The sequence below is a fragment of the Equus przewalskii genome, chromosome 22, assembly GCF_037783145.1.
Source record: "Equus przewalskii isolate Varuska chromosome 22, EquPr2, whole genome shotgun sequence".
NCBI lineage: Eukaryota > Metazoa > Chordata > Mammalia > Perissodactyla > Equidae > Equus > Equus przewalskii.
Window position 1 is genome coordinate 16,331,974 of NC_091852.1, and position 24,299 is coordinate 16,356,272.

Consider the following 24,299-nt stretch of genomic DNA (forward strand, 5'->3'; position numbering starts at 1 on the left):
ATAATAGCAAGGAGCTGACCCCGTGGCCAAGTGGTTAAGTTCGTGCACTCCGCTGCAGGCGGCCCAGTGTTTCATTGGTTCGTATCCTGGGCGTGGACATGGCACTACTCATCAAACCATGCTGAGGCAGCGTCCCACATACCACAACTAGAAGGACCCACAATGAAGAATATACAACTATGTACTGGGGGGCTTTGGGGAGAAAAAGGAAAAAATAAAATCTTAAAAAAAAAAGAATAATAGCAAGATACTCAGCACTCAGTTTCAGATATAGAATATTACTAGGACCAGAACATGACAAGGTCCCTACATGCCCCTTCCTCCACGCCAGGTAACTACTATTCTGAATTGTGAGTTAACCTTTCTTGTTTTTCTTTGTAATTTCCCCATCTGTGTATGTATTCCTATGTAACATTTTTAGTTGTGCTGGTTTTTTAGAAGTATTATTGAGGCCTAATTGACATAAACTAAACTGCTTATTTAAGTGTTTGCTGAATTTTGACATATATATGCAACTGTGAAATGTTTTATAACCATAATTAAGATAATGTACATATCCATCACCCCCAAAAGTTTCCTCTTGCCCTTTTGTGATCCCTCCCTCTTCCCCCAGCAATATAACCTTCTCCCCAAAAATGTAACCACTGCTTTACTTTCTATCAGTATACAGTTTCAAGGAATAAGAGGCATAAACTGCAAAAGAAGCAAAAAGTTTATTTGAGGGTCTCAAGAACTGTAACTCAAGAGACACAGATTTGAGTAGAAGCCCAAATGTGCTCCTAGGAAGACAAAAGGAGACAGGCTTACAAAAGTTTACACTGAACAGCTAATGACTGGTTCTGGCATGGGGCAAGCTGGCTTGCTAGCACAGTTGGTCCTCATCTAGGCAGACTGTCCCTTCTTGGAATGAGGAAGTGCTTCAAGATGTGACCTCTGGTGTCAGGTAAAGTTCAAAAGTTCACTTAGTTAACATCTGGTGGTGGATGTGGTATGTGTGCATAAGCCGCACTTCCTTAATTGCCTCCCAGCTCCATTTTAGAAGACTTGACATATGTTACTCCATTTTGTTATTGTCATCCATATTTTCCCCTTTTGAGCAAGATCTTTCAGCAGAAAGGATATATATATATATCCCTCATCACCAGGAAGGCTCATTCCCAGGAAGTCGTGTCCCATGTAGTGGGGAAAGCGAGATGCTCAATCATCAGTAGGAGTAATGCAGTCAGAGGCTTCTGCCACATCTGAGAAATAAGGAGGTGGTCAGGAAATGAGACTTAGATCTGGAAAAGGTATCAAGTCCTTTGTTCAGAATTGCAAAATTGGTCAGTCATCTCAAGCCACTGAGCAATCATCGCTCTAGCAGTAGAAACAGACATGCAGTATCATGAAATGCAAATCATTAGCTGTTTAAAGGCAGCAAAGACTGAACAAACCAGAATGATAATCATTAATAAGGCTTGGAACCCTGATCTCAGAATAGCTCTGAGCCCAGAGGGTAACCAACTAAACAGGTGAAAGTGGTCCAGGAGGCCAGTAGTATGACCTTTATCACTAAGGAGATTTATATTATCTTTTATGACCTTTAGTTCTTGTTTTATGAGACTAGATTCGTTTACATAGAAACAACATTCCTCTCCCAGTAGTGTGCAGGTACCCCCTTGTTGAACAGTTAGGATGTCAAGAGCCCTTCAGTTTTGAAGGACCACCTCTGCCAGACTATCTGTTTGGCCCTGAAGATATTCGATAGCTTGTTGGGTGACCTTGAAGGTGGAAGCCATCGTGAGGGAAAGATTGCTGATGACCTTTTCAAAGGCACTAACTCCACAGGTGGGAAATAATGTTCTAGCAAAGGCATACCCCAATCCTGTGTCATCTACAATAGGGTTATATGTGGGGAGTCCCTGAAAGGCATAATTCCTTTTAGCTCTTTTAAGCTGATAGGAGAATGAGTCAAGGTTTGGTATGTATGCAGTAGAAGGAAGCTTTTTTCTGACTGCAGCATCTGGAGCGAGTGCTACTACCCTGCAGCATCCCTTCCAGGAGGTAGGGAGAATGGAGAAAATACTGGAGCTGCATAGGAAGAAATATCCAGAATTCTCAAGGGATGGCTTAAGTGGGCCCACGCACCCAAACCTTCTTGTTACGCTCAAAGAAGGAATCTTGTGGTCATAGAGGTAGTCATTTTCACAAAGGATGAAATAATCAGGACTGTATCAACAGAGGTTCCTATAAACTTGGAGCAGAAAATGAGATTGATTTGGGTTGGTCAAGTTTTGTTGAAGGTCGATTGATTAGGGTTACTATAGGTTCCACTTAGTTTCCAACATTCTCCTGATTTCTGTTCTATAACCCAATGAGTGCTGGTTAAAGGGAGCATGTAGGCATCCCAATTGCCAGTTCCATTGCATTGAGAGCTCCCCACCATACAGACACATTGAAGGATGTAACATCATAATAGTTTTCTGAACCCTAGCAAGGTGTGAATTCACGGTCAATGGAAACATAGAGAAGGGTAAAATTACAGATATTAAGTGGTAAGTAGCCCAGAGTTTTCCAAGTGCCATTTACATTTTTAGTACATAAGGAAAGATTATGGATGAGTACCCAAATTCACGTGAGAGAAAAGCCACAGTGAACTAGAGGTAGCCAATGAAATGAAGTGATATCTGGTGCATATCTTCTAAAGGTAAGCTGATAGGTGGTTTCAAAAAGGCCATAAGAAAAGCCTACATGCCTCCCAGTTACATTTCTCCAGCCTTCTAAGGATAGAGGCCATGCCACTAGTTCAGGAACATCATAAGTATGGTGTGCCCTTGTGCATATCCAACAGTTGGTAAGGTTGGCCAAATTCTTAGCAAGTTTTTGCAGAGTCAGGATGAAAGGATGAGATAAGGTGGTGCAAGGTAGGCTGTAACTTATCATCATAAATACCATTAAGGCAGCTTTCATCCAGATCTCAGACACTGTGGTCGCCAATTAATTGGTGACCTAATTAAACAAATTTAGATGGCTATATTGGAAGGGTTATTAAGAATAGAGAATATTTCACCATCAATGTAGGATTCCCACAGTATGAAGATGGACAAAAAGCATTAAAATTCCTAGGAGAAAAAAAAAAATGCCAAAAAGTTCAGCTAAGTCAGGCATGGATACTGGCCTGGTCTGGATTCTTGGGACAGCTGTCAGCTCCAGATGTTGTCTGCTTCTTATCCAGGTGGAGAGCAGCAGGAGATACCTTTAATTTGAGGTCTCCAATGGGTTGAGAAGTCCAGTCAGGTGAGAGTGCCTTTTTATGGGAAACATGCATCCATGAGTCAATGCCCTTAAGTTTGGCTGGACAAGGATTGGTCAACAATACCCGGGATGGCCCTTTCCATTGCAGTTGTAGGGCCTCTTTGTGAAGATGTCTCTTCCAGTAGACGGAGTCTCCTGGTTGAAGGTTGTGGTGATGTGCATCTTCATCTCCTGGGAGTAGGCTGTGAAAACATTGTTCTACAGGGTAGAATAGGGTAGTGTTAGGTTTAAGAGCCTTAGTGAGCTCCCTGAAATAGGTCGAAATATCTCCCTTAAGTAAAACAAGTTTGTATAGTCCTTCATCTAGTCTCAAAGGTCATCCTGTGATGATTTCAAATTGGGAAAGTTTATGTTTTCTGAAAGGTGTAGACCTAAGGTTGAGCAATACCAAGGGCAGGGCTTTTGGCCATGGGAGATTAAAAGATTCTATGAATTTGGCCAGTTGGGTTTTTATGATCCCATTAGTTCCTTCAACAAGACCACAATATTGGGGGTGATAGGCACAACAAAAGTGCTTAAGGATGGGGCATATTTTACATACAGGTTGTATGATTTGGGCTGTAAAGTGAGTTCCTCAATCACTGTGAAGCTCCAAGGGAACACCCCAAGTAGGCATAATCTTTTCCAGGAGTACGCAATTACGGTATGAGCCGTTGCCCTGCAACATGGGAATGCTTCAGTCTAGTGGGAGAACATGCATACCACTAATAAAACATATTTATATCCTTGAGATGGTGGCAGTTGGATTTCAACTGCCATATCTTGAAGGGTCCAGACAGTAAATGGAAATAGTCCAAGAAACTGTGGATGGACTTTCCAGGGTTATATTTGGGACATATATGGCATCTTTGATAAACCTTTGAAGCCATTTTAGGTGATGGTTTCCAATAATATTGTTTCCTCCAAGTACCATCTTATCAGTATTTCAATGAGTTAAATCATGAACATAGCTTAGAGGATGTTCCTGATGTGATCAGAGAGGACAGGATGGCCATTAGGACAGTACCATAAATTTGTCCTTCCTTCAAATGTGCAACCCTGTTCTGCCAATTTTTTCTTTTCCTGTTTAGGAACCAAATGTTATGCTTCCATAAGTTTATTTTTAAATCTCTGAAAAGATCAGAGGGTAATTTTGGTTTTAGGACAAATTCAAAAGAGGTTTATAATTATGAAGGGCCACTTTTTGCTGCTGAATCAGCAAAATGATTACCTTTACTTCTCTCCGTGTTCGCCTTAGAATGTCCAGGAATCTTTATCACTGCTAAAGATCTCAGTTTCTGAATAGCAGCTAAAAGATCTAACACACAAGAACTTTTTTTAATACTTTGACCTATAGAGATCAAAAATTCTCTTTATTTCCAAAGCATGCCAAAATCATGGGTTACCCTGAAAGCATATCTGCTGTCTGTATTCCCTTCAGCCAGATAACAGGCTTGAGTTAGGGCCACAAGTTCAGCCTCTTGTGCAGAGGTAGCCAGTGGCAAAGGACCAGCCTCTACTGTTTCCAGTAAAGACAGAACTGCATAACCTGCCTTATATTTACTAGTTTCATCTTTCATATAAGATCCATCAGTAAACCAAATTATGTCAGCATTTTCAATCAAAGTTTCTTGTAAATCTGATCTGAGAACTAGCAATTGATCTGTCAAGGTAATACACTTGTGAGGTGTGTCATTAGAAGGCAGTGGAAGGAGGCAAGGTTGAGACAATGACAGTAATAGTGACGTTAGGTGAGGATAGAAGGAGAAACTCTAGGAGCTTAATCTGCTTGCAGAGAGGTGTTGAGTATAATGGGAATTAAGGAGGACTTCCACTGAGTGAGGTACATAAATGGTCAGAGAAGAGCCCATGACAGTTCTTCGGCAGTTCTAAGAAGAGCTGTAGTCACAGCAATGGCTCTCATGCAGGGAGGTACTCCCTTAGATACTGGGTCTGATTGTTGACTGTAATAGCCTATGTTGTCCTCCATGTTGTTGGGTAAGGACACCCAGTGCATTTCCTTCCTTCTCATGAATGAAAAGGAAAAAGGACAATTTGTAGTTAGGATGTCCTAAGGCTGGATGTCAAGGAGACCTTGCCTAATGGTCTCAAAGGCCTTTTGATTTTCTTCAGTCCAGTTGAGGGGTTCTGGTTGGTCAACCCCAAGCAGAGAATATAAACATTGAGCTGTCATTGAGAAATTAGGGACCCAGTTTCTATAATAACCAGCCAATCCTAAAAATACCCTCAATTGTCTTTTGGTAGGGGGAATAGAGAAAGGATTTCTTTTATTCTGTCTGGGTCAAGCATTAACCCCTTGGTTAGATATCAGGTGTCCCAAATATTTAACTTGGGGCTAACTGAATTGCAGTTTCTCTTTAGAGACGTTATGTCCCTGAGAAGCAAGTTCCCTTTAGATGCCTCTTTTGATGGCAAGCAAAGGAGGAGGTCATCCATATATTATAATAAAGTGGGATGTTCTGAAAAGGTTACATCTGCTATATCTGCCTTTAAAATTTGAGAGAAGTTGGTTGGGCTTTCAGTGTAGCCTTGAGGCATGACTCTCCATGTGTATTGCTGTCCACCTCAAGTGAAGGCGAATAAAAACTGGCTATCAGGATCTACAGGAATGCCAGAGAAGGCACCACAAAGGTCTATAACTGTAAAGAACTTGCTATTTGGAGAAAGAGCAGACAGTAAGGTATGAGGGTTGGGGACAACAGGGTGCCTGGGTATTAAAATGTTATTGATGGCTCTCAAATCTTGTACAAATCTGCATCCTTTTCCATGAGGTTTATGTACAGGAAGGATGGGAGAATTGCAAGGACTTGTGCGGGGAATAATGAGCCTCTGTTTTATATATTCTTCATAATGCCTTTAATTGCTTCTGCATGCCAGGATCCACTTCAATTTTTACTGTAATGGCAGAGTGAATACAGCCAATATCCATAGAGCTTTTTGACCTGAGGCAGTCAGGAACAGCATCTAAGATAGGATTCTGCTGCTCTTTGACTTGAATAGGTAAGAGAGAGATGGAAACCATTACAGAGTCAGAATTATCCAAAGAAGAACAGTTAAGGTTAAGGTCTCTTAATTCAAGAAATATTTCCCCCTTTGGGGAGAAAGAGCTGTGGGCTTCATAAGTTTCAAGGAAATCTCTCCCAAGTAAATGTACAGGGCAGAGTAGACCACAAAAAGTGGGCGAGATCCTGATATTGAGCCTAACTGAAAGGAATTTGGAGTGACTTAAAAACAGTCATGGGGCAACTGGATACCCCTACGATGTGTATAATTTCTGAACTCTAAGAAAGGGGACAAGAAAGGCTGGTGAGGTTGAGGACCAATAACGTGGCCCTCTATCAATAAGGGCTTTGGTGACCTCATCTCCAATAATTAAATCAGTTTCCCCTAAGGAATTGGCTCGGAGAAAAGGAAATGTCCCCTTTAACTCCTCAGAGCAGCCCTATTATTGAAATGACTGTAAGGCTCTCCCTTTTGGAAAAGATGGTCAAAACTGAGATTCTTGGCAGGGGACCTGATTTTTCCTTTTTAGAATATAATGATCTTTTCTGCAATGGCCTGGTGTTTTACAGTAATTACAAACACCCTTCACAGGAGTGCTATTGGTCTGAGGAGGCTTGTGTGTTAGTTGCTAAATCTGAAACTGCATGATTTGTGCAGCCTGGACTTGAATGTCTAAGGCTTGCCCAGTTTCTTTTCTGGCTGCCTGTTGTTTCGGATAATTGTTCAGCTAAATTAACAAAATCATGTGTTTCCATGGTGGCCCAGTTAAGTGTATTGTCTCTTGTCATCTTTTTTTTTCTTGGTTCCTGATCTCATCTGGTTTTTTTTTTTTTTATTGACGTAACATTGGATTATAACATTATATAACTTACATGTGTACATTGTAATATATTTCGAATTCTGTGTAGGTTACATCATGTTCACCACCCAAAGACTAATTACACTTCATCACCACATGTGTGCCTGATCTCCTCTTCCCCTCTGGTAACCACCAATCCAATCTCAGTTGCTATGTATTTGTTTGTCATTGTTTTTATCTTCTACTTATGAGTGAGATCATACGGTATTTGACTTTTTCCTTCTGACTTATTTCACTTAGCATAATACGCTCAAGATCCATCTATGTTGTCACAAATGGCCAGATTTCACCATTTCTTATGGCTGAGTAGTATTCCATTGTGTATATATATCACATCTTTGTCCATTCGTCCCTTCACGGGCACCTAGGTTGCTTCCAAGACTTGGCTATTGTGAATATTGCTGCATTGAACATAGGGGCGCATGTATCTTTATGCATTTGTGTTTTCAAGTTCTTTGGATAAATACCCAGCAGTGGAATAGCTGGATCATATGGTAGATCTATTCTTACTTTTCTGAGGATACTCCATACTGCTTTCCACAGTGGGCTGCATCAGTTTGCACTCCTACCAGCAGTGTACGAGGGTTCCCTTCTCTCCACATCCTCTCCAACACTTGTTGTTTCCTGTCTTGTTAATTATAGACATTCTGACTGGAGTGAGGTGGTATCTCATTGTCATTTTGATTTGCATTTCCCTTATAGTTAATGATGTTGAACATTTTTTCATGAGTCTGTTGGCCATCTGTATATCTTCTTTGGAGGAATCTGATTCAGGTCTTTTGCCCATTTTTTAATTGGGTTGTTGAGAAGTATGAGTTCTTTGTATATTTTGGATATTAACATCTTATCTGACATATGGTTTGCAAGTATTTTCTCCCAATTGTTAGGTTGTCTTTTCATTTTGTTGATGATTTCCTTTGCTGTGCAGAAGCTTTTTAGCTTGATGTAGTCCCATTTGTTTATTTTTTCTTTTGTTTCCCTTACCCAGTCAGACATGGTACTTGAAAATATGCTGCTAAGACTCATGTCAAAGAGCGTACTACCTACGTTTTTTTCTAGAAGTTATATGGTTTCAGGTCTTACATTCAAGTCTTTAATCCATTTTGAGTTGATTTTTGTGCATGGTATAAGACAATGGTCTACTTTCATTCTTTAGCATCTGGCTGTCCAGTTTTCCCAACATCATTTATTGAAAATACTCTCCTTTCTCCATTGTATGCTCTTGGCTCCCTCGTGGAAAATTAGCTGACCATAGAGACGTGGATTTATTTCTGGGCTCTCGATTCTGTTCCATTGATCTGTGTGTCTGTTTTTGTCCCAGTACCATGCCGTTTTGGTTACTATGCCTTTGTAGTATATTTTGAAATCAGGGAGTGTGATACCTCCAGCTTTGTTCTTTTTTCTCAGGATTCCTTTGGCTATTTGGGGTCTTGTGTTGTTCCACATAAATTTTAGGATTCTTTGTTCTATTTCCATGAAAAATGTTAGTTTCAACAACATACAGTAAATATGATAAAGATTGCATTGAACCTGTAGATTGCTTTAGGAAGTATGGACATTTTAACTATGTTAATTCTTCCAATCCAAGAGCACTGAATATCTTTCCATTTCTTTATGTCTTCTCCAATTTCTTTCAATAATGTTTTACAGTTTTCAGTACAGATCTTTCACCACTTTGGTTAAGTTTATTCCTACATATTTTATTCTTTTTGTTGCCATTGTAAATGGGATTGTATTCTTAATTTCTCTTTCTGCTACTTCGTTGTTAGTGTATAGAAACACAACTGATTTTTGTATGATGATTTTGTATCCTGTGACTTGACTGTATTCATTTATTATTTCTAAAAGTTTTTTATTGGGTTCTTTAGGGTTTTTAATATATAAAATCATGTCATATGCAAATAGTGACAGTTTCACTTCTTCTTTTCCAATTTGAATCCCTTTTATTTCTTTTTCTTGCCTGATTGCTCTGGCTAGGACTTCCAATACTCTGTTAAATAAGAGTGGTGACAGTGAGGATCCTTGTCTGGTTCCTGTTCTTAGAGGGATAGATTTCAGTTTTTCTCCATGGAGAATGATATTAGCTGTGGCTTTGTCATACAAGGCCTTTATTATGTTGAGGTATTTTCCTTCTATACCCATTTTATTTAGAATTTTCATCATAAATGGATGCTGTACCTTGTCAAATGCTTTCTCTGAATCTATTGAGATGATCATGTGACTTTTATTCTTCATTTTGTTAATGTGGTGTATCACGTTGATAGATTTGTAGATGTTGAACCATCCCTGCATCCCTGGAATGAAATCCACTTGGTCATGATGTATGATCTTTTTAATGTATTGTATTCAATTCGCCAGTATTTTGTGAAGGATTTTTGCATCAATGTTCATCAGTGATACTGGCCTGTAATTTTCTTTTTTTGTGTTGTCCTTGTCTGGTTTTCATATCAGGATAATGTTGGCTTCATAGAATGAGTTAGGAAGCCTCCCCTCCTCTTCAATATTTTGGAAGAGTTTGAGAAGGATAGGTATTAAGTCTTTGAATGTTTGGTAGAATTCACCAGGGAAGCCGTCTGGTCCTGGACTTTTATTTTTGGGGAGGTTTTTGATTGCTGTTTCAATCTCCCTATTGGTGACCAGTTTATTCAAATTATCTACTTCTTCTCAATCCAGTTTTGGAAGATTGCATGATTCTAAGAATTTGTCCATTTCTTCTAGATTATACAATTTTTTGGTGTATAGCTTTTCATAGTATTCTCTTACAATCTTTTGTATTTCTGAGGTGTCCATTGTAATTTCTCCACTTTCATTTCTGATTTTATTTATTTGAGACTTCTCTCTTTGTTTCTTGGTGAGTCTAGCTAAAGGTTGGTCAATTTTGTTTATCTTTTCAAAGAACCAGCTCTTGGTTTCATTAATTTTTTCTATTGATTTTCAGTCTCTATTTCGTTTATTTCTGCTCTGATGTTTATTATTTCCTTCCTTCTGCTGACGTGGGGCTTTGTTCTTCTTTTTTCAGTTCCTTTAGGTGCACTGTTAGATTGTTTATTTGGTATTTTTCTCGTTTGTTGGGATAGGCCTGAATTGCTATAAACTTCCCTCTTAGAACCACTTTTGCTGTATCCCATAGATTTTGGCATGTCATATTTTCATTTTCATTTGTCTCCAGGTAATTTTTGATATCACCTTTGATTTCTTCATTGACCCAATCATTGTTCCATAGCATTTGTTTAATCTCCACATTTTTGTGGCTTTCCTGATTTTCTTCCTGTAGTTGATTTCTAGTTTCATGCCTTTGTGGTCAGAAAAGATGCTTGGTATTATTTCAATCTTCTAAAGTTTGAGACTTTTTTTGGGCCTACTATGTGATCAATCCTGGAGAATGTTCCATGCACATTTGAAAAGAATGTGTATTCTGTGGCTTTTGAATAGAATGTTCTATACATATCTACTAAGTCCCTCTGGTCTAATGTGTCATTTAAGGCCAATCGTTCCTTATTGATCTTCTGTTTGGATGATCTATCCATTGGTCTAAGTGGAGTGTTAAAGTCACCTATTATTGTGTTACTGTCTATTTCTCCTTTCATATCTGTTAATAATTGCTTTATATATTTAGGTGCTCCTATGTTGGGGGCACAGATATTTACAAGTGTTATATCCTCTTGTTGGATTGTTCCCTTTATCATTATGTAGTACCCTTCTTTGTCTCTTATTGCAGTTTTTGTTTTAAAGTCTATTTTGTCTGATATAAGTATTGCTACTCCCAGTTTCTTTTCTTTGCCATTTGCATGGAGTATTTTTTTTCTTTTAGGAAGATTAGCCTTGAGCTAACTGCTGCCAATCCTCCTCTTTTTTGCTGAGGAAGACTGGCGATGAGCTAACATCCACACCCATCTTCCTCCACTTTATATATGGGACGCCTACCACAGCATGGCATGCCAAGTGGTGCCATGTCCACACCCAAGATCCGAACCAGTGAACCCTGGGCCGCTGAAGCAGAATGTGCACACTTAACTGCTGTGCCACTGGGCTCGCCCCTAAAGTATCTTTTTCTATCCTTTCACTTTCTGTTTGTGAGTACCTTAGGTCTGAAGTGTGTCTCTTGTATGCAGCATATATACATGTCTTGTTTTTTTATCCCATCAGCCACCCTATGCCTTTTGATTGGAGCATTTAGTCCACTGACATTTAAAGTAGCTATTGATAAATCTGTATTTATTGCCATTTTGTTACTTTTTATTTTCTTGGTGTTTTAGTAGTTCTTCTCTCTTCCTTTCTTCTTCTCTTGCTCTTCTCCCTTATTGTTTGATGGCTTTCTTTAGTATTATGCTTGATTTCTTTCCTCTTACTTATTTGTTTACTTATTATAAGGTTTCTGGTTTATGATTACTATGATTACCATTGCTATATTCTACATATATAGCAATCTGTATTGAGCTGATAGTCTCTGTAGCTTGACCTCTTTCTAAAAGCTCTATTCTTTTACTCCCCTCCTCCCACATTTTATGTTTTTGAAATCATATCTAATCTCTTGTTTTGTGTGTTTCTATCCATTACCCTCTTCATTGAAATAGGTAATTTTAGTACTTTTGTCTTTTAACCTTCATATTTTCTTCATAGGTGATTGATCTGCTACCTTTACTATATTTTTGCCTTTACCAGTGATTTTATTGACTGGTGGGGTTTTTTTCCATGATAATTTTTCTTATCACTATTTGTGGTCTTCTCTTTCCCATTTAAATAAGTCCTTTCAGCATTCCTTTTTTTAAAGATTGGCACCTGAACTAACAACTGTTGCCAATCTTCTTTTTTTTTTTCTGCTTTTTCTCCCCAACCTCCCCCATCCAGTACATAGTTGCATATTTTAGTTGTGGGTCCTTCTAGTTGTGGCATGTGTGATGCCACCTCAGCATGGTCTGACAAGCAGTAACATGGCCACACCCAGGATCCAAACTGGTGAAACTTGGGCCACAGAATCAGAGCATGTGAACTTAATCACTCGGCCACAGGGCTGGCCGCCCTTTCAGCATTTCTTGTAGAACTGGTTTCTTGGTGATAAACTCCTTTAATTTTTGCTTGTCTAGGAAGTTCTTTATGTCTCCTTCCATTCTGAATAACCATGTTGGATAGAGTATTCTCGGCTGTTGGTTTTTTCCCTTCAGCACGTTAAATATGTCATGCCACTCTCTTCTAGCCTGTAGGGTTTCGGCTGAGAAGTCCACTGATAGCCTTATGGGCTTTCCTTTGTCTGTCACTTGTTGCCTTTCTCTTGCTGCTTTTAGGATTCTCTCTTTATCTTTAATTTTGGGTATTTTAATTATAATGTGTCTTCGTGTGGGCCTCTTGGTGTTCATCTTGTTTGGTGCTCTCTGTGCTTCCTGTACTTGAATGTCTGTTTCCTTCCTTAGATTAGGAAAGTTTTCAGCTATTATTTCTTCAAATAGATTCTCTTCCCCTCTCTTCTCCTGGGACACCTATTATATGAATGTTAGTGCACTTGATATTGTCTCAGAGTTCCCTTAGATTGTTCTCATTATGTCTAATTCTTTTTTCTTTTATCTGTTCAGCTTGGGTGATTTCCTCTACTCTTTCATCCAGCTCACTAATCCATTCTTCTGTATCATCTACTCTGCTATTGAGTCCCTCTAGTGAATTTTTCATTTCCAGTATTGTATTCTTCATTTCTGATTGGTTCTTTTTCATATTTTCTAATTCTCTGTTGACATTCTCATTGTATTCATCCACTCTTCTCCCAATATCAGTGAGCATCCTTATGAGTTTTTGTTTGAACTCTGTCAGGTAGATTGTTTATTTCTTTTTCACTTAGTTCTTTTTCTGGGGTTTTGTCCTGTTCCCTTACTTGGAATGTGTTCCTTCGTCTCCTCATTATGCCTCTTTCTCTGTGCTTATATCTATGTGTTATGTGAGTCAGCTATGTCTCCTGATCTTGGAGAAGTGGTCTTATGTTAGAGATGCCTTTTGAGGCCCAGCAGCGTGCTTCCCTCTCATCACCAGTCCAGATGATCCAGGAGTGACCCCTGCATGGGCTACTTATTCCTTCTGCTGTGGTAGGGTTGCTCTTAGTGCAGGTACCCAGAGAGTGTAGTCTTTCCCTCCCTGGCCGGCTCTTTGTAAATCAGGTTTGGGGAGCGCCACCACCATGGGGTACAGGGTCTAACAGCACACCCCTGTTGCAGTTTTCCTGTTAATTGAGTAGGTACCCAGTGTGGCTGGTTGCTAGGCTCAGTGGCTTACAGTTGCTGTAGGCCTCAGGCCTGCAAGGCTGTTGTCAGGTCTCTTAGGATTGCAACTGAGTGGGGCTGGCCCTACACATGGGAGCACCCAATTGTTTCAGGCTTTGGAAGGTGGGGCTGATCTTCTTTGTGGCTGTTTGTGAAGCACAGGTCTTCTGCCACTGATAAGCCCCAGCACCCAGAGGTCCACACACACTGTCAACACAGCCCTAGCCCATGCAAACTTCCTGACCCCCCTGGAGTATACCCACTCACCCCACTGCAGAGGCCCCCACCTCTCCATCAATGCCCCCCACAGTTCACCTGGTCCTTGCACAGGCACTGCCCCACAGAGTCCGACACACTCACCTGCCTGTAGAGGATCAAGGCACCCAGTCTATGCAGGCCCACAAGTAGCCTGAGGGCTTGCTGTTGGGTGGGGCTGGTCCCTAGGGAGGGTTGTCTGCCCTGGCTAAACTGGATTAAATCTGTGCTCTAGTGGGCACGGTAGACCCCTGGGCTAACAGGCCAGGGGAACAACTTCAATAGCATCTGCCAAGGTTTGTGTCAGCACATCTGTTCTAGGTCACAACAATGGCCATCACCAATGTCTCAGTCTCTGTAGAGGTCTTATCTCTCACTGAGATTCACCCAGAGCCTACCAGGTGAGTCTCTTTTCACCAAAGGACTGTGCAGCTTTCTTTTTGGTGATTTTAGGTTGCTCTCTGTAATGAGTGAAATTGTGCGTGCGCCCTTTAAGAACTGGGAGTTTTGGCTTTCATCTGATAGCTTTTCTTGGGGGTATTCCCCGCTGCAGTTAATAGCCAGTGAAGCCAGATAGTAGGACACTTGTCTTAGTTGTGCTGAGTCTGAAGGATACTTATAGCAGTAATGTGTTCCCATTAAGGTCCCCACTTCTCCAGGGAGGGCTGGGTACTTTAGGATGGTTCTCACTCATTTGGCTATGAAGCTCTGCTGCTCATGAAGGTGGCTTGTTTTCTCTCCAGAAGGAATTTCTGCCTCTTTTACCTCAGTCAGGACTGTCCCTTGTTGTGAGAGTTCTTTTTATCCAGTTTTTAGTTTACAGTTTTCTCTCCAGGGTAATTTTTCCAAGACTAGTTGTAACCTGGTTGTGTTTGTGGGAGGAGGCGAGTTCAGAGTTTGCCTAGGCTGACGTCTTGATGAGATTTGTTTGTCTCATGTCATCTTAACAAGCTGACAATGGTTTATCTTCCAACCCATTGACAGAAGTTGAATTAAACAGGGAGGAAGTTTCATAATTAATGATGTCAACTCCAGAATATTGTTTAAAAGCCTTCTCAAATCTGTCAAAACAGTTAAACACAGATTCATTGGATTTCTGTATACCTTACTGAATCCTTTTCTAGTCAATAATCTTTGGGAAGACATTAGGAATTTTTTCATGAAGTCTTTTAGCTAACACAAACATCTCCCATGGCTCCCTTGCCATACTTAGAAAGTCTTCCATGGGATTGTTCCATCCTGCTTTAGAAAACCATTCTTTGGCTTTCCCTTCTCCCACAAGCATGTGGATAAGTTGACACAAATCTGAATAGCCAGGTTGATAAGTTTCAATAATTAGGTCAAATTCTTTTGCAAGTTTAATAAGGTCTTCGTTGGTGTTGGAGAATCCCTTAGTTACAGCTAATAATTCAGATTTTGTCCAGGGGCTGTAGCGTACTATATGGGTTTATTCCCATCTCCTGTCTTTAAAGGGAGCTGCTAGTGCAGCGGAATCAAGGAGAGCTTCAGAGTAATCATTATAAAAATGAAGTTCAGCCAGAGAAGGATATAGTGGAGGTGGGTAAGCAGGGCGTGGAGGGTGGGGAGGAGCAGAAGCAGCTGCAGCACCAGAGAAAGCACTGGCCAATCTTTCTCGTTTTCCAAGCCTTTGAGAGAGATCTGAATTGACTTCAGCAAGTTTAGAATTAATGGCTTGCAAGGAAGTGTCCTTTTCAGTGTTTCATTTAGAGGCCTCAAGATACCAATTTTAAAAAGTTTCCCATTTTATTTGTTTGGTTTGATAGGCTTTTTCCAATTGAGTGCACAGATAAACCAATTTAGGAATTTCAAAGGAGCCCCATTTAGGCCAGTGAAGCCTTAAATCACCCTGAGTAATCTGAGCCCAGTGGGACAAAAATCTACATGTAGAAGGTCTGTATTCTTTAAAGACAAAACCAGCAGGAGTCCCAGAGTGGGGCTGTTCTTTGGTGGTCCTCTTAGAAAATGGATTTCTCATTTGTATGAACTTACCAAAGGATCAAAGGCCCAAAAAAGGAGTGAAAGAAACAGAAGTTTCTAACAAAGCTGACAATGGAAGGATGGCCAGAACCAGTATCAAAGGACGCCTACAGAAAGAGTCTGGACCTCTACCAAAAATGGGAGGTCCAGGCCCAGGAGGACTTACCACCAGGAACCAGAGCCACCAGGAGGAGACGACAGAGCACAAAAGATTCTTTGCAGGCACCTTGCTTGTGTCTGTGAAGTGGCACCAGAATTGAAGGTCAGTAGCTAGGGATCCCACTTCTGTCACCATATAAAGTCAGCAAATAAGAGGCATAAACTGCAAAAGAACCAAAAAGTTTATTTGGGGTCTCAAGAATTGCAATTCAGGAGATGTAGATTCGAGTAGAAGCTCAAATGTGCTCCTAGGAAGACAAAGGAGGCAGGGGTAGATAAAAGGAAAGGACACAGGCTTACAAAGGTCTACAGTGAACAGTTAATGACTGGTTCTGGCATGGGGTGAGCTGACTTGCCAGAACATAGTTGGTCCTAGGCAGACTGTCCCTTCTTGGAATGAGGAAACACTTCAAGATGTGACCTCTGCTGTCAGGTAAAGCTCAAAAGTTCAGTTAACATCTGGTGGTGGATGTGGTGTACAAGCATAAGCCCCACTTCCTTAATGGCCTCCCAGCTCCATTTTAGAAGCCTTGAAAATGGTATTCCATTTTGTCATTGTCATCCACCACAGTCACGCACCACGTAACAATATTAACGATGTTTCGGTCACTGATGGACCACATATATGACAGTGGTCCCATACGGGTAGCACCACATAGCCTAGGTGTGTAGTAGGCTCTACCACTTAGGTTTGTGTAAGTACACTGTGTGATGTTCACACAACAGTGAAAGTGCCTAATGATGCATTTCTCAAAACATGTCCCTTTCATTAAGTGAGGTATGCCTGTACTGATTTTAGTCTTGTGAATGTTGAATAATGAATTATTCATTTCAATTATTTGAGTCAGCCCCACTGGCTGAAGATGGTAAAGGCTGACTGAAGCAAAAAACTAAAATTTGTTATTCAACATTCACAAAACCAAATGAGTAAAGAAGAACTTTAAGTTCTATATCAGGGTTCATGTAAGGCAAAAACATTCTAAAGGAAAGATGGATTTGAGGACATATATGATTCTGAGTGTAAATGTCTGGGTACAAGCAAAAATTCCAGGGAGCATTTCAGACTTTCGAGGCAGTGGAATTGGTGAAACCAAAGTCAAGCTCTCCAAACAGTAAAGGGGGCCCAGGTAATATCTGGAGTACAGGTGGAACAGGCAGAAAATTTCATTAATGTAATTGTATGATTTGATGAACGGACAGAGTTGGAAAATAGGATGGCAGGGTAGGGCAGAGGGACCTGGAGGGCCCAGGATGGATGGAGAGATCAGCTGGGCTGGTGGGGGGAAGGGGCCATGGGCACACCCTCTTCATGTCCCCTCCCCCACCCTCTGAAACCCTTTGTGACTCTTCAGTGCTCTGTGATGCAGGCCTGGGATTATAGGCAAGTGTGGACACTCTCAGAGCTCAGTTGCCTCAGGCAGCCTTGCGATTCAGAAAATGGAGTTCAGTCAATGGAATGTTCTCTCATTTCTGAATAGCCATATTGAGTTGTTTTTGAGCATCTGCTCAACATTCTTAGATAGTGACCACAACCTCACCATCGTGTGTGGGTTGTGGTTGCTTCTTCTGTTCCTGTGCTTCCTGGTGGGGATTCCATCTTTACCAACCTTCTGGAAAACCAAAATCTACCAAAAGGTAAGGATCCCTGGGCAAGCCACCAACAGGGATTTTTTATTGTTGTTTCCATTTCTAGTCCCACATTTTTAAATGAGTTGGTCCAGAGAGACTCCTAAGATGGCAAGTCTGAATAGAGGATAGAACATCATCCTTCTAGGGGAATAGGCCAGGCAGGACTAGGGGTTCAGCTGGGACTGTTTCCCATTTAAAACTCACAGACCATCTGGGTGTGGTGGAGGATTCCTGGATAAAATCCCATCACTGATTTCACGGCCCTGCATTAGGTTATTTAGAGAGTTTGGGATCTGTGTAGGAGAACACTGTTCCCAACACTGGATCATGAGTCACATTCCCATGACGGGCGTCATTCGACCAAACCGTCCTTTGTATTGGGCAGATCAGGAGAGCAGGGCTGAGCCTCTGAGCAGACACTGGAGTGTGAGCTCTGTCCCAGGATACAGGGTCCTATCTGAGGAAGCACAGATGTGACTGTGGGCCTCAGAGTCTATGCCCTCCTTGAGCAGAGGACTTCTGACTGAGAATATCAAGTGTGGACTCTAGCCAAAAATCCTCCTTCGAGTTTTTCAAAGAAGGAAAAATTGAAAGTATCTTATCACCTTTAGAAATTCAGAAAGGGAAAGAACACAAAGTGCTAGTAATAAAAATAGAGAGTGACATTAATCTTGGATGAATATCTGAGTTTCCTAGAGAGAGGAGCAAGCCAACTAAGTCCTCGCTCCTCATTCTTTTCTTTTTGTTCTCAGCGTCAGGGCAGAGCCAAGAGGAGAAGAAAAGGTGGAACATCAAGTGGTAAGGTTCCACCTATCCCACCTGAGCTCTCCAAGGGTGACCCTTCCTGTCCTCTCCATGAGGTCCCAGGTCCATGGTCTCTGAGGATGTCAGTCGCTAGATAGAGTCCCTCTCAGAAGATAGAGGCCTCAGAGGAAAGGCTCATGGGAAGGTAGTCAGAACCCGAGACATTTCTCAGATTCCTGCTCTGCCCAGCTCTGGGCATGAAGCAGTGATGGGCCTGGACAATGGGTGTTGCCCAGTGGGTGGCCGTGGGAGACGTCAAGAGTCAGAACTTCTGTCTCCTGACCTTGTGAAACTACGTTGACTTCCTGGATGATCAGACTCCTCTTTGAGGTAACCATTGACCTATGTTCCTCACATGGTGGTTTTGAACATCCCATGGGATAATGTATGTGACAGTACTTTATAAATGAAGCAACAAACACATGTGAACCTTATTAATATTATCATTGACCGTTTGACCACATCTACTGATTCTTGGGGCTTTCAGAGTTAATAGCCCGTTAATATCCCAAGGGTCTCCCATAAAGGGACTCCTGTGTAACACCTATGCTTCTACCTTTATTACATGTAATTCACTCTTCTGGTTTCCCAGGTTGGAGAAATTACCAGAGGGAAACAGAGGAGAAAAGGAGGCTAATTTCTATTCTGAAAAGGTGACTAGTCTTTTCTTTCCTGATCCCTCTTTAACATGTTCTCTGCAATTCCAGGGATTCAGTACAGCCTGCAGTAGTCATGGGAGGGGTTTGCCATAGGAACGGGTATGTGAATGAAGGCCTTGGGGTGAGGGCTGCTGAGTGTATGGTGAAGTCATAGATGTGGGGCATTGTGAAGGGGCAGCAGGCTTCAGGTGGCCCCTCCCCTGACAGGCCAGCAGGTCCTCCTTTCCTTGTTCTGGTCCTGGCTACAGTTTTCTACTTCCTGTCTCCCGCAGGCCCCTAGGCCGGCCTCTCGATACCACCCGCTTTCGTCAACTATTATGCCCAGACCCCTCCTGTGAGGTGTGTAATAGCACAACTGCTGAGATCAATCGGCTCCTGGAGGACCTGGAAGATGATACTGCCTCTGTGTCCTCTATGGCTTCCACAGCTTCTGGGACTGAGTCATCATTCACTCTGTCCTCTGCCTTCTCAGAAGTCCCTCCAGGAGACCTAACACCATCCCCTCCACCTGACCCTTCCCCACCGCCCCCCTCCGTCCTCTCACCTAACCCAATGACACCCTTAGCTGACTTTCTTTCACCCTCACCACCGGGTCACTCTATGCCACCAGAGCCTTTTCCTCCCTTGGAGTCCAAATTCCCAGCAGACCGTTCCCCACCCCAACCCCTTGCCCTTCCCCCTCTCCCACCACATGACACCCAGGCAACGGGTCCTATTCTCCAACCAGAGGCCACTCTGTCTCTGAATACGATCTTCTCTCTTGACCGCACCCTTTCCCAAGATATTAACCCCTTACCAAATTTGTCCCAGATAATGAATCCCAATGATTCACTGGCTTGTCATCACGCACCACCAAGCCTGTCTGTCTCACCACCGACAGACCACCCTTTAACTGTGACTCAATCTAAATCGGTTTCCATCTTATTGAAGTCTGTTCCAGAGAACTCATCTCCAGATAGCCCTGGTGGGTTGTCCACTTATGTCCCAACAATCAGAGGCACTGACCATTCAAGCCTGTCAATTTCAGAATTATCCTGGTGGCAAGCTTGTGCCAAAGACTTGTTCTTAGCACCTTCCACCTTGGCACCATGTGATTTTAATCGAGAGTTTCTTGCCCTCCATTCTTCAGAGTCCTCTCTGGAGAGACACCCTACAGCTAACCTTATAGAGCCTGGTAACCTCTCATTTCTCAGCCCTCATGTCCTGGCACTCCTGGAGAGACAAGTCCGAAAGAGGAGTGATTTCCTGATGTGGAAGGAAAAGGAGAAGGAGAAGGGTTCTTTTCCAAAAAAACTTAGGCCAGGCCACCAACTAAATCCTTCGGGGAAAATGTCAGAGTCAAATGCTGATGAGTGTGACTCAGCATTCTCCCTTCCTTTCTGGAGCAGTGCAGGCAAACCAAAGGAGCTGCACATGCATGAGCAGCCCCCATATCCTAAAATCTTGGAGGACCATTTACAGGAAAAATGTATGCAGCTCTTCTGGGGTCTCCCATCTCTGCACAGCGAGTCCTTGCCCTCTGCTATCCGTGACTCAAGTGACTGCACCACAATCTTCCTTTTCAATACCATCTCAAATGCCTCCATGGGCCAAGAATCCCCAGTACCTCTCCATCGCCCACCTCCATCCTTGCCTGAGATCCAGCCCCAACCCTTGCCTCAAACCCTGCCCCAATCCCAGCCCCTACCTCTCACTCAGGTCAAGTCCCAGGCCCACCTTAAATCCCCACTCCCAATCCTACCATCTGGTCCTCTACCCCAGATAAGGATCTGTGGAGTGTGTCACCATAGACCCCAGGATGAATCAGAGTCTCTCACCTCATCTGAAATTCAACAACTGGAATGGAAAGTGTTGCAGAAGCAACAGGAAAGTTTGTGGGGTTCCCCCTCTGTAGTCCAAAGATCTCAGGAAGAATTTTGTTCTTCAGCTCCCAACTTTCCTTACCATCAGGCCTCCCAGGCCCATGCCTCCATCTCCACCCTTCCCGTAGAGTTTCCTCTCAGTGATGAGCTGAGGAAGAAACTGGAACATCACCTTCGAAAGAGGCTCATCCAACACCGGTGGGGCCTGCCCCGCAGGATCTGTGAGTGTCTGTCACTGATGATGCCTCCAAGAGATTTCTCAGAGATAGCTAAGTCAGAGAGCAATCGTGGACTCTCACGGATCTCGGTGAACAAAGATCTAAATGTTGGATTGAGCCAATCCAAAAGCTTCCATGAGAGGGGTTCAGAACTGCTTCAGGTAGAGAAGGAGATGGGGAAGGATCAGGGGCATAGCCCAGAGAACGGCCCAAAAGCTCATCTGTTGAGTGACCCAGAGAGCTCTTCAGATAAGGATCCGGCATATGACTCTGAGAAAGACCTAAATAGTCACGTGGCAAGTCTGTCAGGGAAAAATTCAAGGGCCTTGGAGGAAAGTCTAGATCAGAAACAACTTGAAAATGTCCTGAAAGCACATTTGAGCAAGAAGTTTGAGGAAATCAGTGAGGCTCGGCTCCCTGGGACGGTGCGCAGTTCATGGCATGCCAGCAAGCAGACATTGCTGCTTTCTGACAAATCCCGCACCCAAATAACACAGAGGAGTTTGCCACCTTCAGTGGGTGGGGACTCCTCCCTGAATACCTTCCAGGAGCTTTGCTTCATTGATTCCAGTGCACAACAGATGATGGAAACCCATATTAAAAGTTTTCGTATGAGAATGGAGTGGGGCCTTCCCTGCAGGGTCCTTGAATCCATACAGGCGTTTAAATTGGAAGATGCTGCATCCCAGTCCTTGACCTATTTCTACTGTCCCCCCTCAAATAACCCAACTTTGGAAGTGGACTCCAAATCCGAGGGCTTCGAGCCCCATAGAGGAAGCTCTAAATCTGTTCTTCAAGAAAAAGCGGAAACAACAAATTCAGCCCTGGTCCTGGATCGTCTTTGCCCTGCTACTTCACCTATGGGCAGGCAAGGACAAGGGGTGCCGAGACAATCACCCTCTGGTATCAACCAAGAGATTGCAGAGGTTGTTCAGAGGAGTAAGGGTGCCAGGCAGACTCATCTGCCTGTCACATGTGGCATCACAGGCAAAGCGAGTCAGAAATTTACTCAGCTAGGCAACAGATGCCCCCCAGAGCTGCCTGCAAGGCAAGCTGGTGCCAAACATGAGACAAAGGATGAGAGAGTGAGTCCCAGTGATAGAAGAGAAGGGCGACAGGACAAAAAGATGAAGTCGGAACCCTTTTCCGTGCACAGCACGGCCAGGGACATATTCAGGGCCAAGGAGCTCAACGCTCTGCAGTCAAAAACTGGTAATGTGTTGACAACCAGCAAGCCAGGAAGCTCCCAAAGGATACGTGAGAATCACAGTAAAATAGAAATTACTGGGACCATTGAAAGCCCTGCACCAAAAAGACAAGTTCCCCAAGACCCGAAGTCATCGGATCTTAAGGAACATCTGTTTAGGGAATTAAAGTCGAAACTAGAGAAGAGGAATCAGAGCCAGGTCCAAGGCCAACACACTGACAGGTCCCCTGCCTCAGAGAGCTTGACTTACAAGGCCTCACTGACTCATGCCCACGGTGTCTCCAGTGGGGACATGGGAGCTTCCCAGGTGCTGCGTGTCCATCTGGAGGACACTGGGATCAGCAGGCAGCAGCGGCAGGAGCCTTGGGTCCCTAAGAAAGACCGAAAGAGGTACGAGGATAAGAAATTCCCACCAGCTACAATGAGAGTGAGCCCTCCGGGCCCCAACAAAGAAGAGCTTGGTGGAGGGGATGCAGGGTTGGGGACATCCCAACCTACAAGAAAGAGTTTCCCTACTCAGATCACAGCATCAGAGGAGACGCTTGGGAGCAAGTCTTCCCAGACCTCATCACAGAAGGCACAGCCTCCTCCTGAAAGTCTGTTCAGAAAAAAGATGAACCACATTTTTCAATGGCTTCGTCCTGGGACAAAAGGCAAAAACCAAGAACATCCCCAGGAAAAGGGCAGCCCCATATCATCTGCACAGAGCAGAGGCCTGGTTAAAGGGAGAGCTGCCGTTACTGGGACCACCACGGCTCAGAAGACCAGGACGGTCCCTGGGAAGTTCCCAGTGGAGAAACTGGGGCAGCGGTGTGCAGCAGAGGTCACCCGCCCTCAAGAGCCCCTTCCTTCCCTGAGGAAGTTTGTGAAAACTGACCAGAAGGCAGAAGAGCAGGCCCAGGCAGAGCCCGTCCAGGGGCATCCTTCCAACTACAGGGCTCCCTCCTGTAAAGTGCCAAGCACCAAGTCCTGCCACCAAGAAGTTGTCTTTGCTGGCCAGAATTATCCTACATGTTCTAGACGGATCAGAGACCAGAACAGACACCCTCAGAAAGTCATGGCGTTTAAAGATCAGCTATTGGATCAGAAGCGTCCCTTATCTGTGCCCCGCAGGGAGCATGTGCCCCATCCAAGCTCCACCTGCAGGCGTCAAGCCGGCCCAGGGGCCTCCAGCTGTTCTCACCACTGCTAAAGGCACTATGTTTAGGGATCCGTCTCTATGTCAACAGAAAACGCTTTTCCAGCGTTTCGAGAGCGGAAAATTTCCCACCGCAAAATAATTCCTTCTTGTGGAGAATATTAATTCTCCCCAATAAATGATTCTCTAATAATAGTGATGTCTTTTCTGTGTCCTGTGTTGGGGGCATGGGTTTCAGGTAACTCAGGGCTTGTGCTTAGGGAAAAGGAGGAGTGAGTTCAGCTCTTACTGATTGCTTCCTCTGGCTTCTAAAAGGTCACCAGTGCTCTGGAGCTCTTGTTGACAAAGAGATATCACGTGCCCCCAAAAGCCCATTTCCTCCCTGATGAAGTTTGAGGAGGTGGGCTCTGCCTCCTGCCTCTTCGCTTAGCCTTAACGAAAGTGTAGAGCAGCCCACACCTTCCGCTCACTGAATGTTTTACATCCTTCAGAGAGTAGGGAAGACAGGTGTTCTCTATCCGAAGAGGGTCAAGAATAGGTATGCAATTCATAAAACAACAATGAAGAAAAAACAGTGGCTTCATCATGATTTAGAGGTCAGTGACCAGAGGACCCCACAGGTGGGTGAACCCTGAATGGGATTTGGGGGGTGGGGGAGGGTATTGCTGCAGTGGATCCTGGGCTGGTGGGGGAGGGGCTAGGAACAGCACAGACACGCCTTAAGAATCTGTCATGTGAGTCATATTAATGTGTTAGGGAAGAATACTTTAAACTTTACATTGAGGTTTCCCTACTGGAAAGGCACCTGGGGGAAGTGGTTCCCCTCTGTAGGTATTTCTTCAGACTGCCAAATGATATTTTGTTGCAGAGCAAAAGCATCACTCAGCTGCCAGTAGTAACAATGTTGACCAGGTAGCCACCTACCTCCCAGGATAAAATAAAGCTGAGAGTAAGGAAAAGATGACTTGGAGT

The 24,299-nt window shown here is 43.2% G+C and overlaps 1 protein-coding gene and 1 long non-coding RNA gene across 3 annotated transcripts; one reads left to right on the plus strand and one right to left on the minus strand.

Moving 5' to 3' along the window:
• Nucleotides 1-694: 694 nt before the first annotated feature.
• On the minus strand, nt 695-18,498 carry LOC103544167 (uncharacterized). Of its 2 annotated transcripts, none has more exons than XR_011531616.1 (4): nt 18,259-18,498; nt 15,818-15,973; nt 3,158-3,492; nt 695-1,241 (listed from the first exon to the last, which is right to left on the minus strand). It is a non-coding gene; the product is annotated as an uncharacterized lncRNA (long non-coding RNA). The 2 variants fall into 2 exon arrangements; XR_011531617.1 differs by lacking the exon at nt 18,259-18,498 and adding an exon at nt 16,167-16,379.
• Nucleotides 16,430-23,522, plus strand: LOC139078599 (spermatogenesis-associated protein 31D4-like). Its single transcript, XM_070590200.1, has 4 exons — nt 16,430-17,445; nt 18,192-18,237; nt 18,836-18,896; nt 19,175-23,522. The coding sequence occupies exons 1-4, from the start codon at nt 17,248-17,250 to the stop codon at nt 23,379-23,381; spliced, it is 4,512 nt and encodes a 1,503-aa protein (XP_070446301.1). The 5' UTR covers nt 16,430-17,247; the 3' UTR covers nt 23,382-23,522.
• Nucleotides 23,523-24,299: the final 777 nt, after the last annotated feature.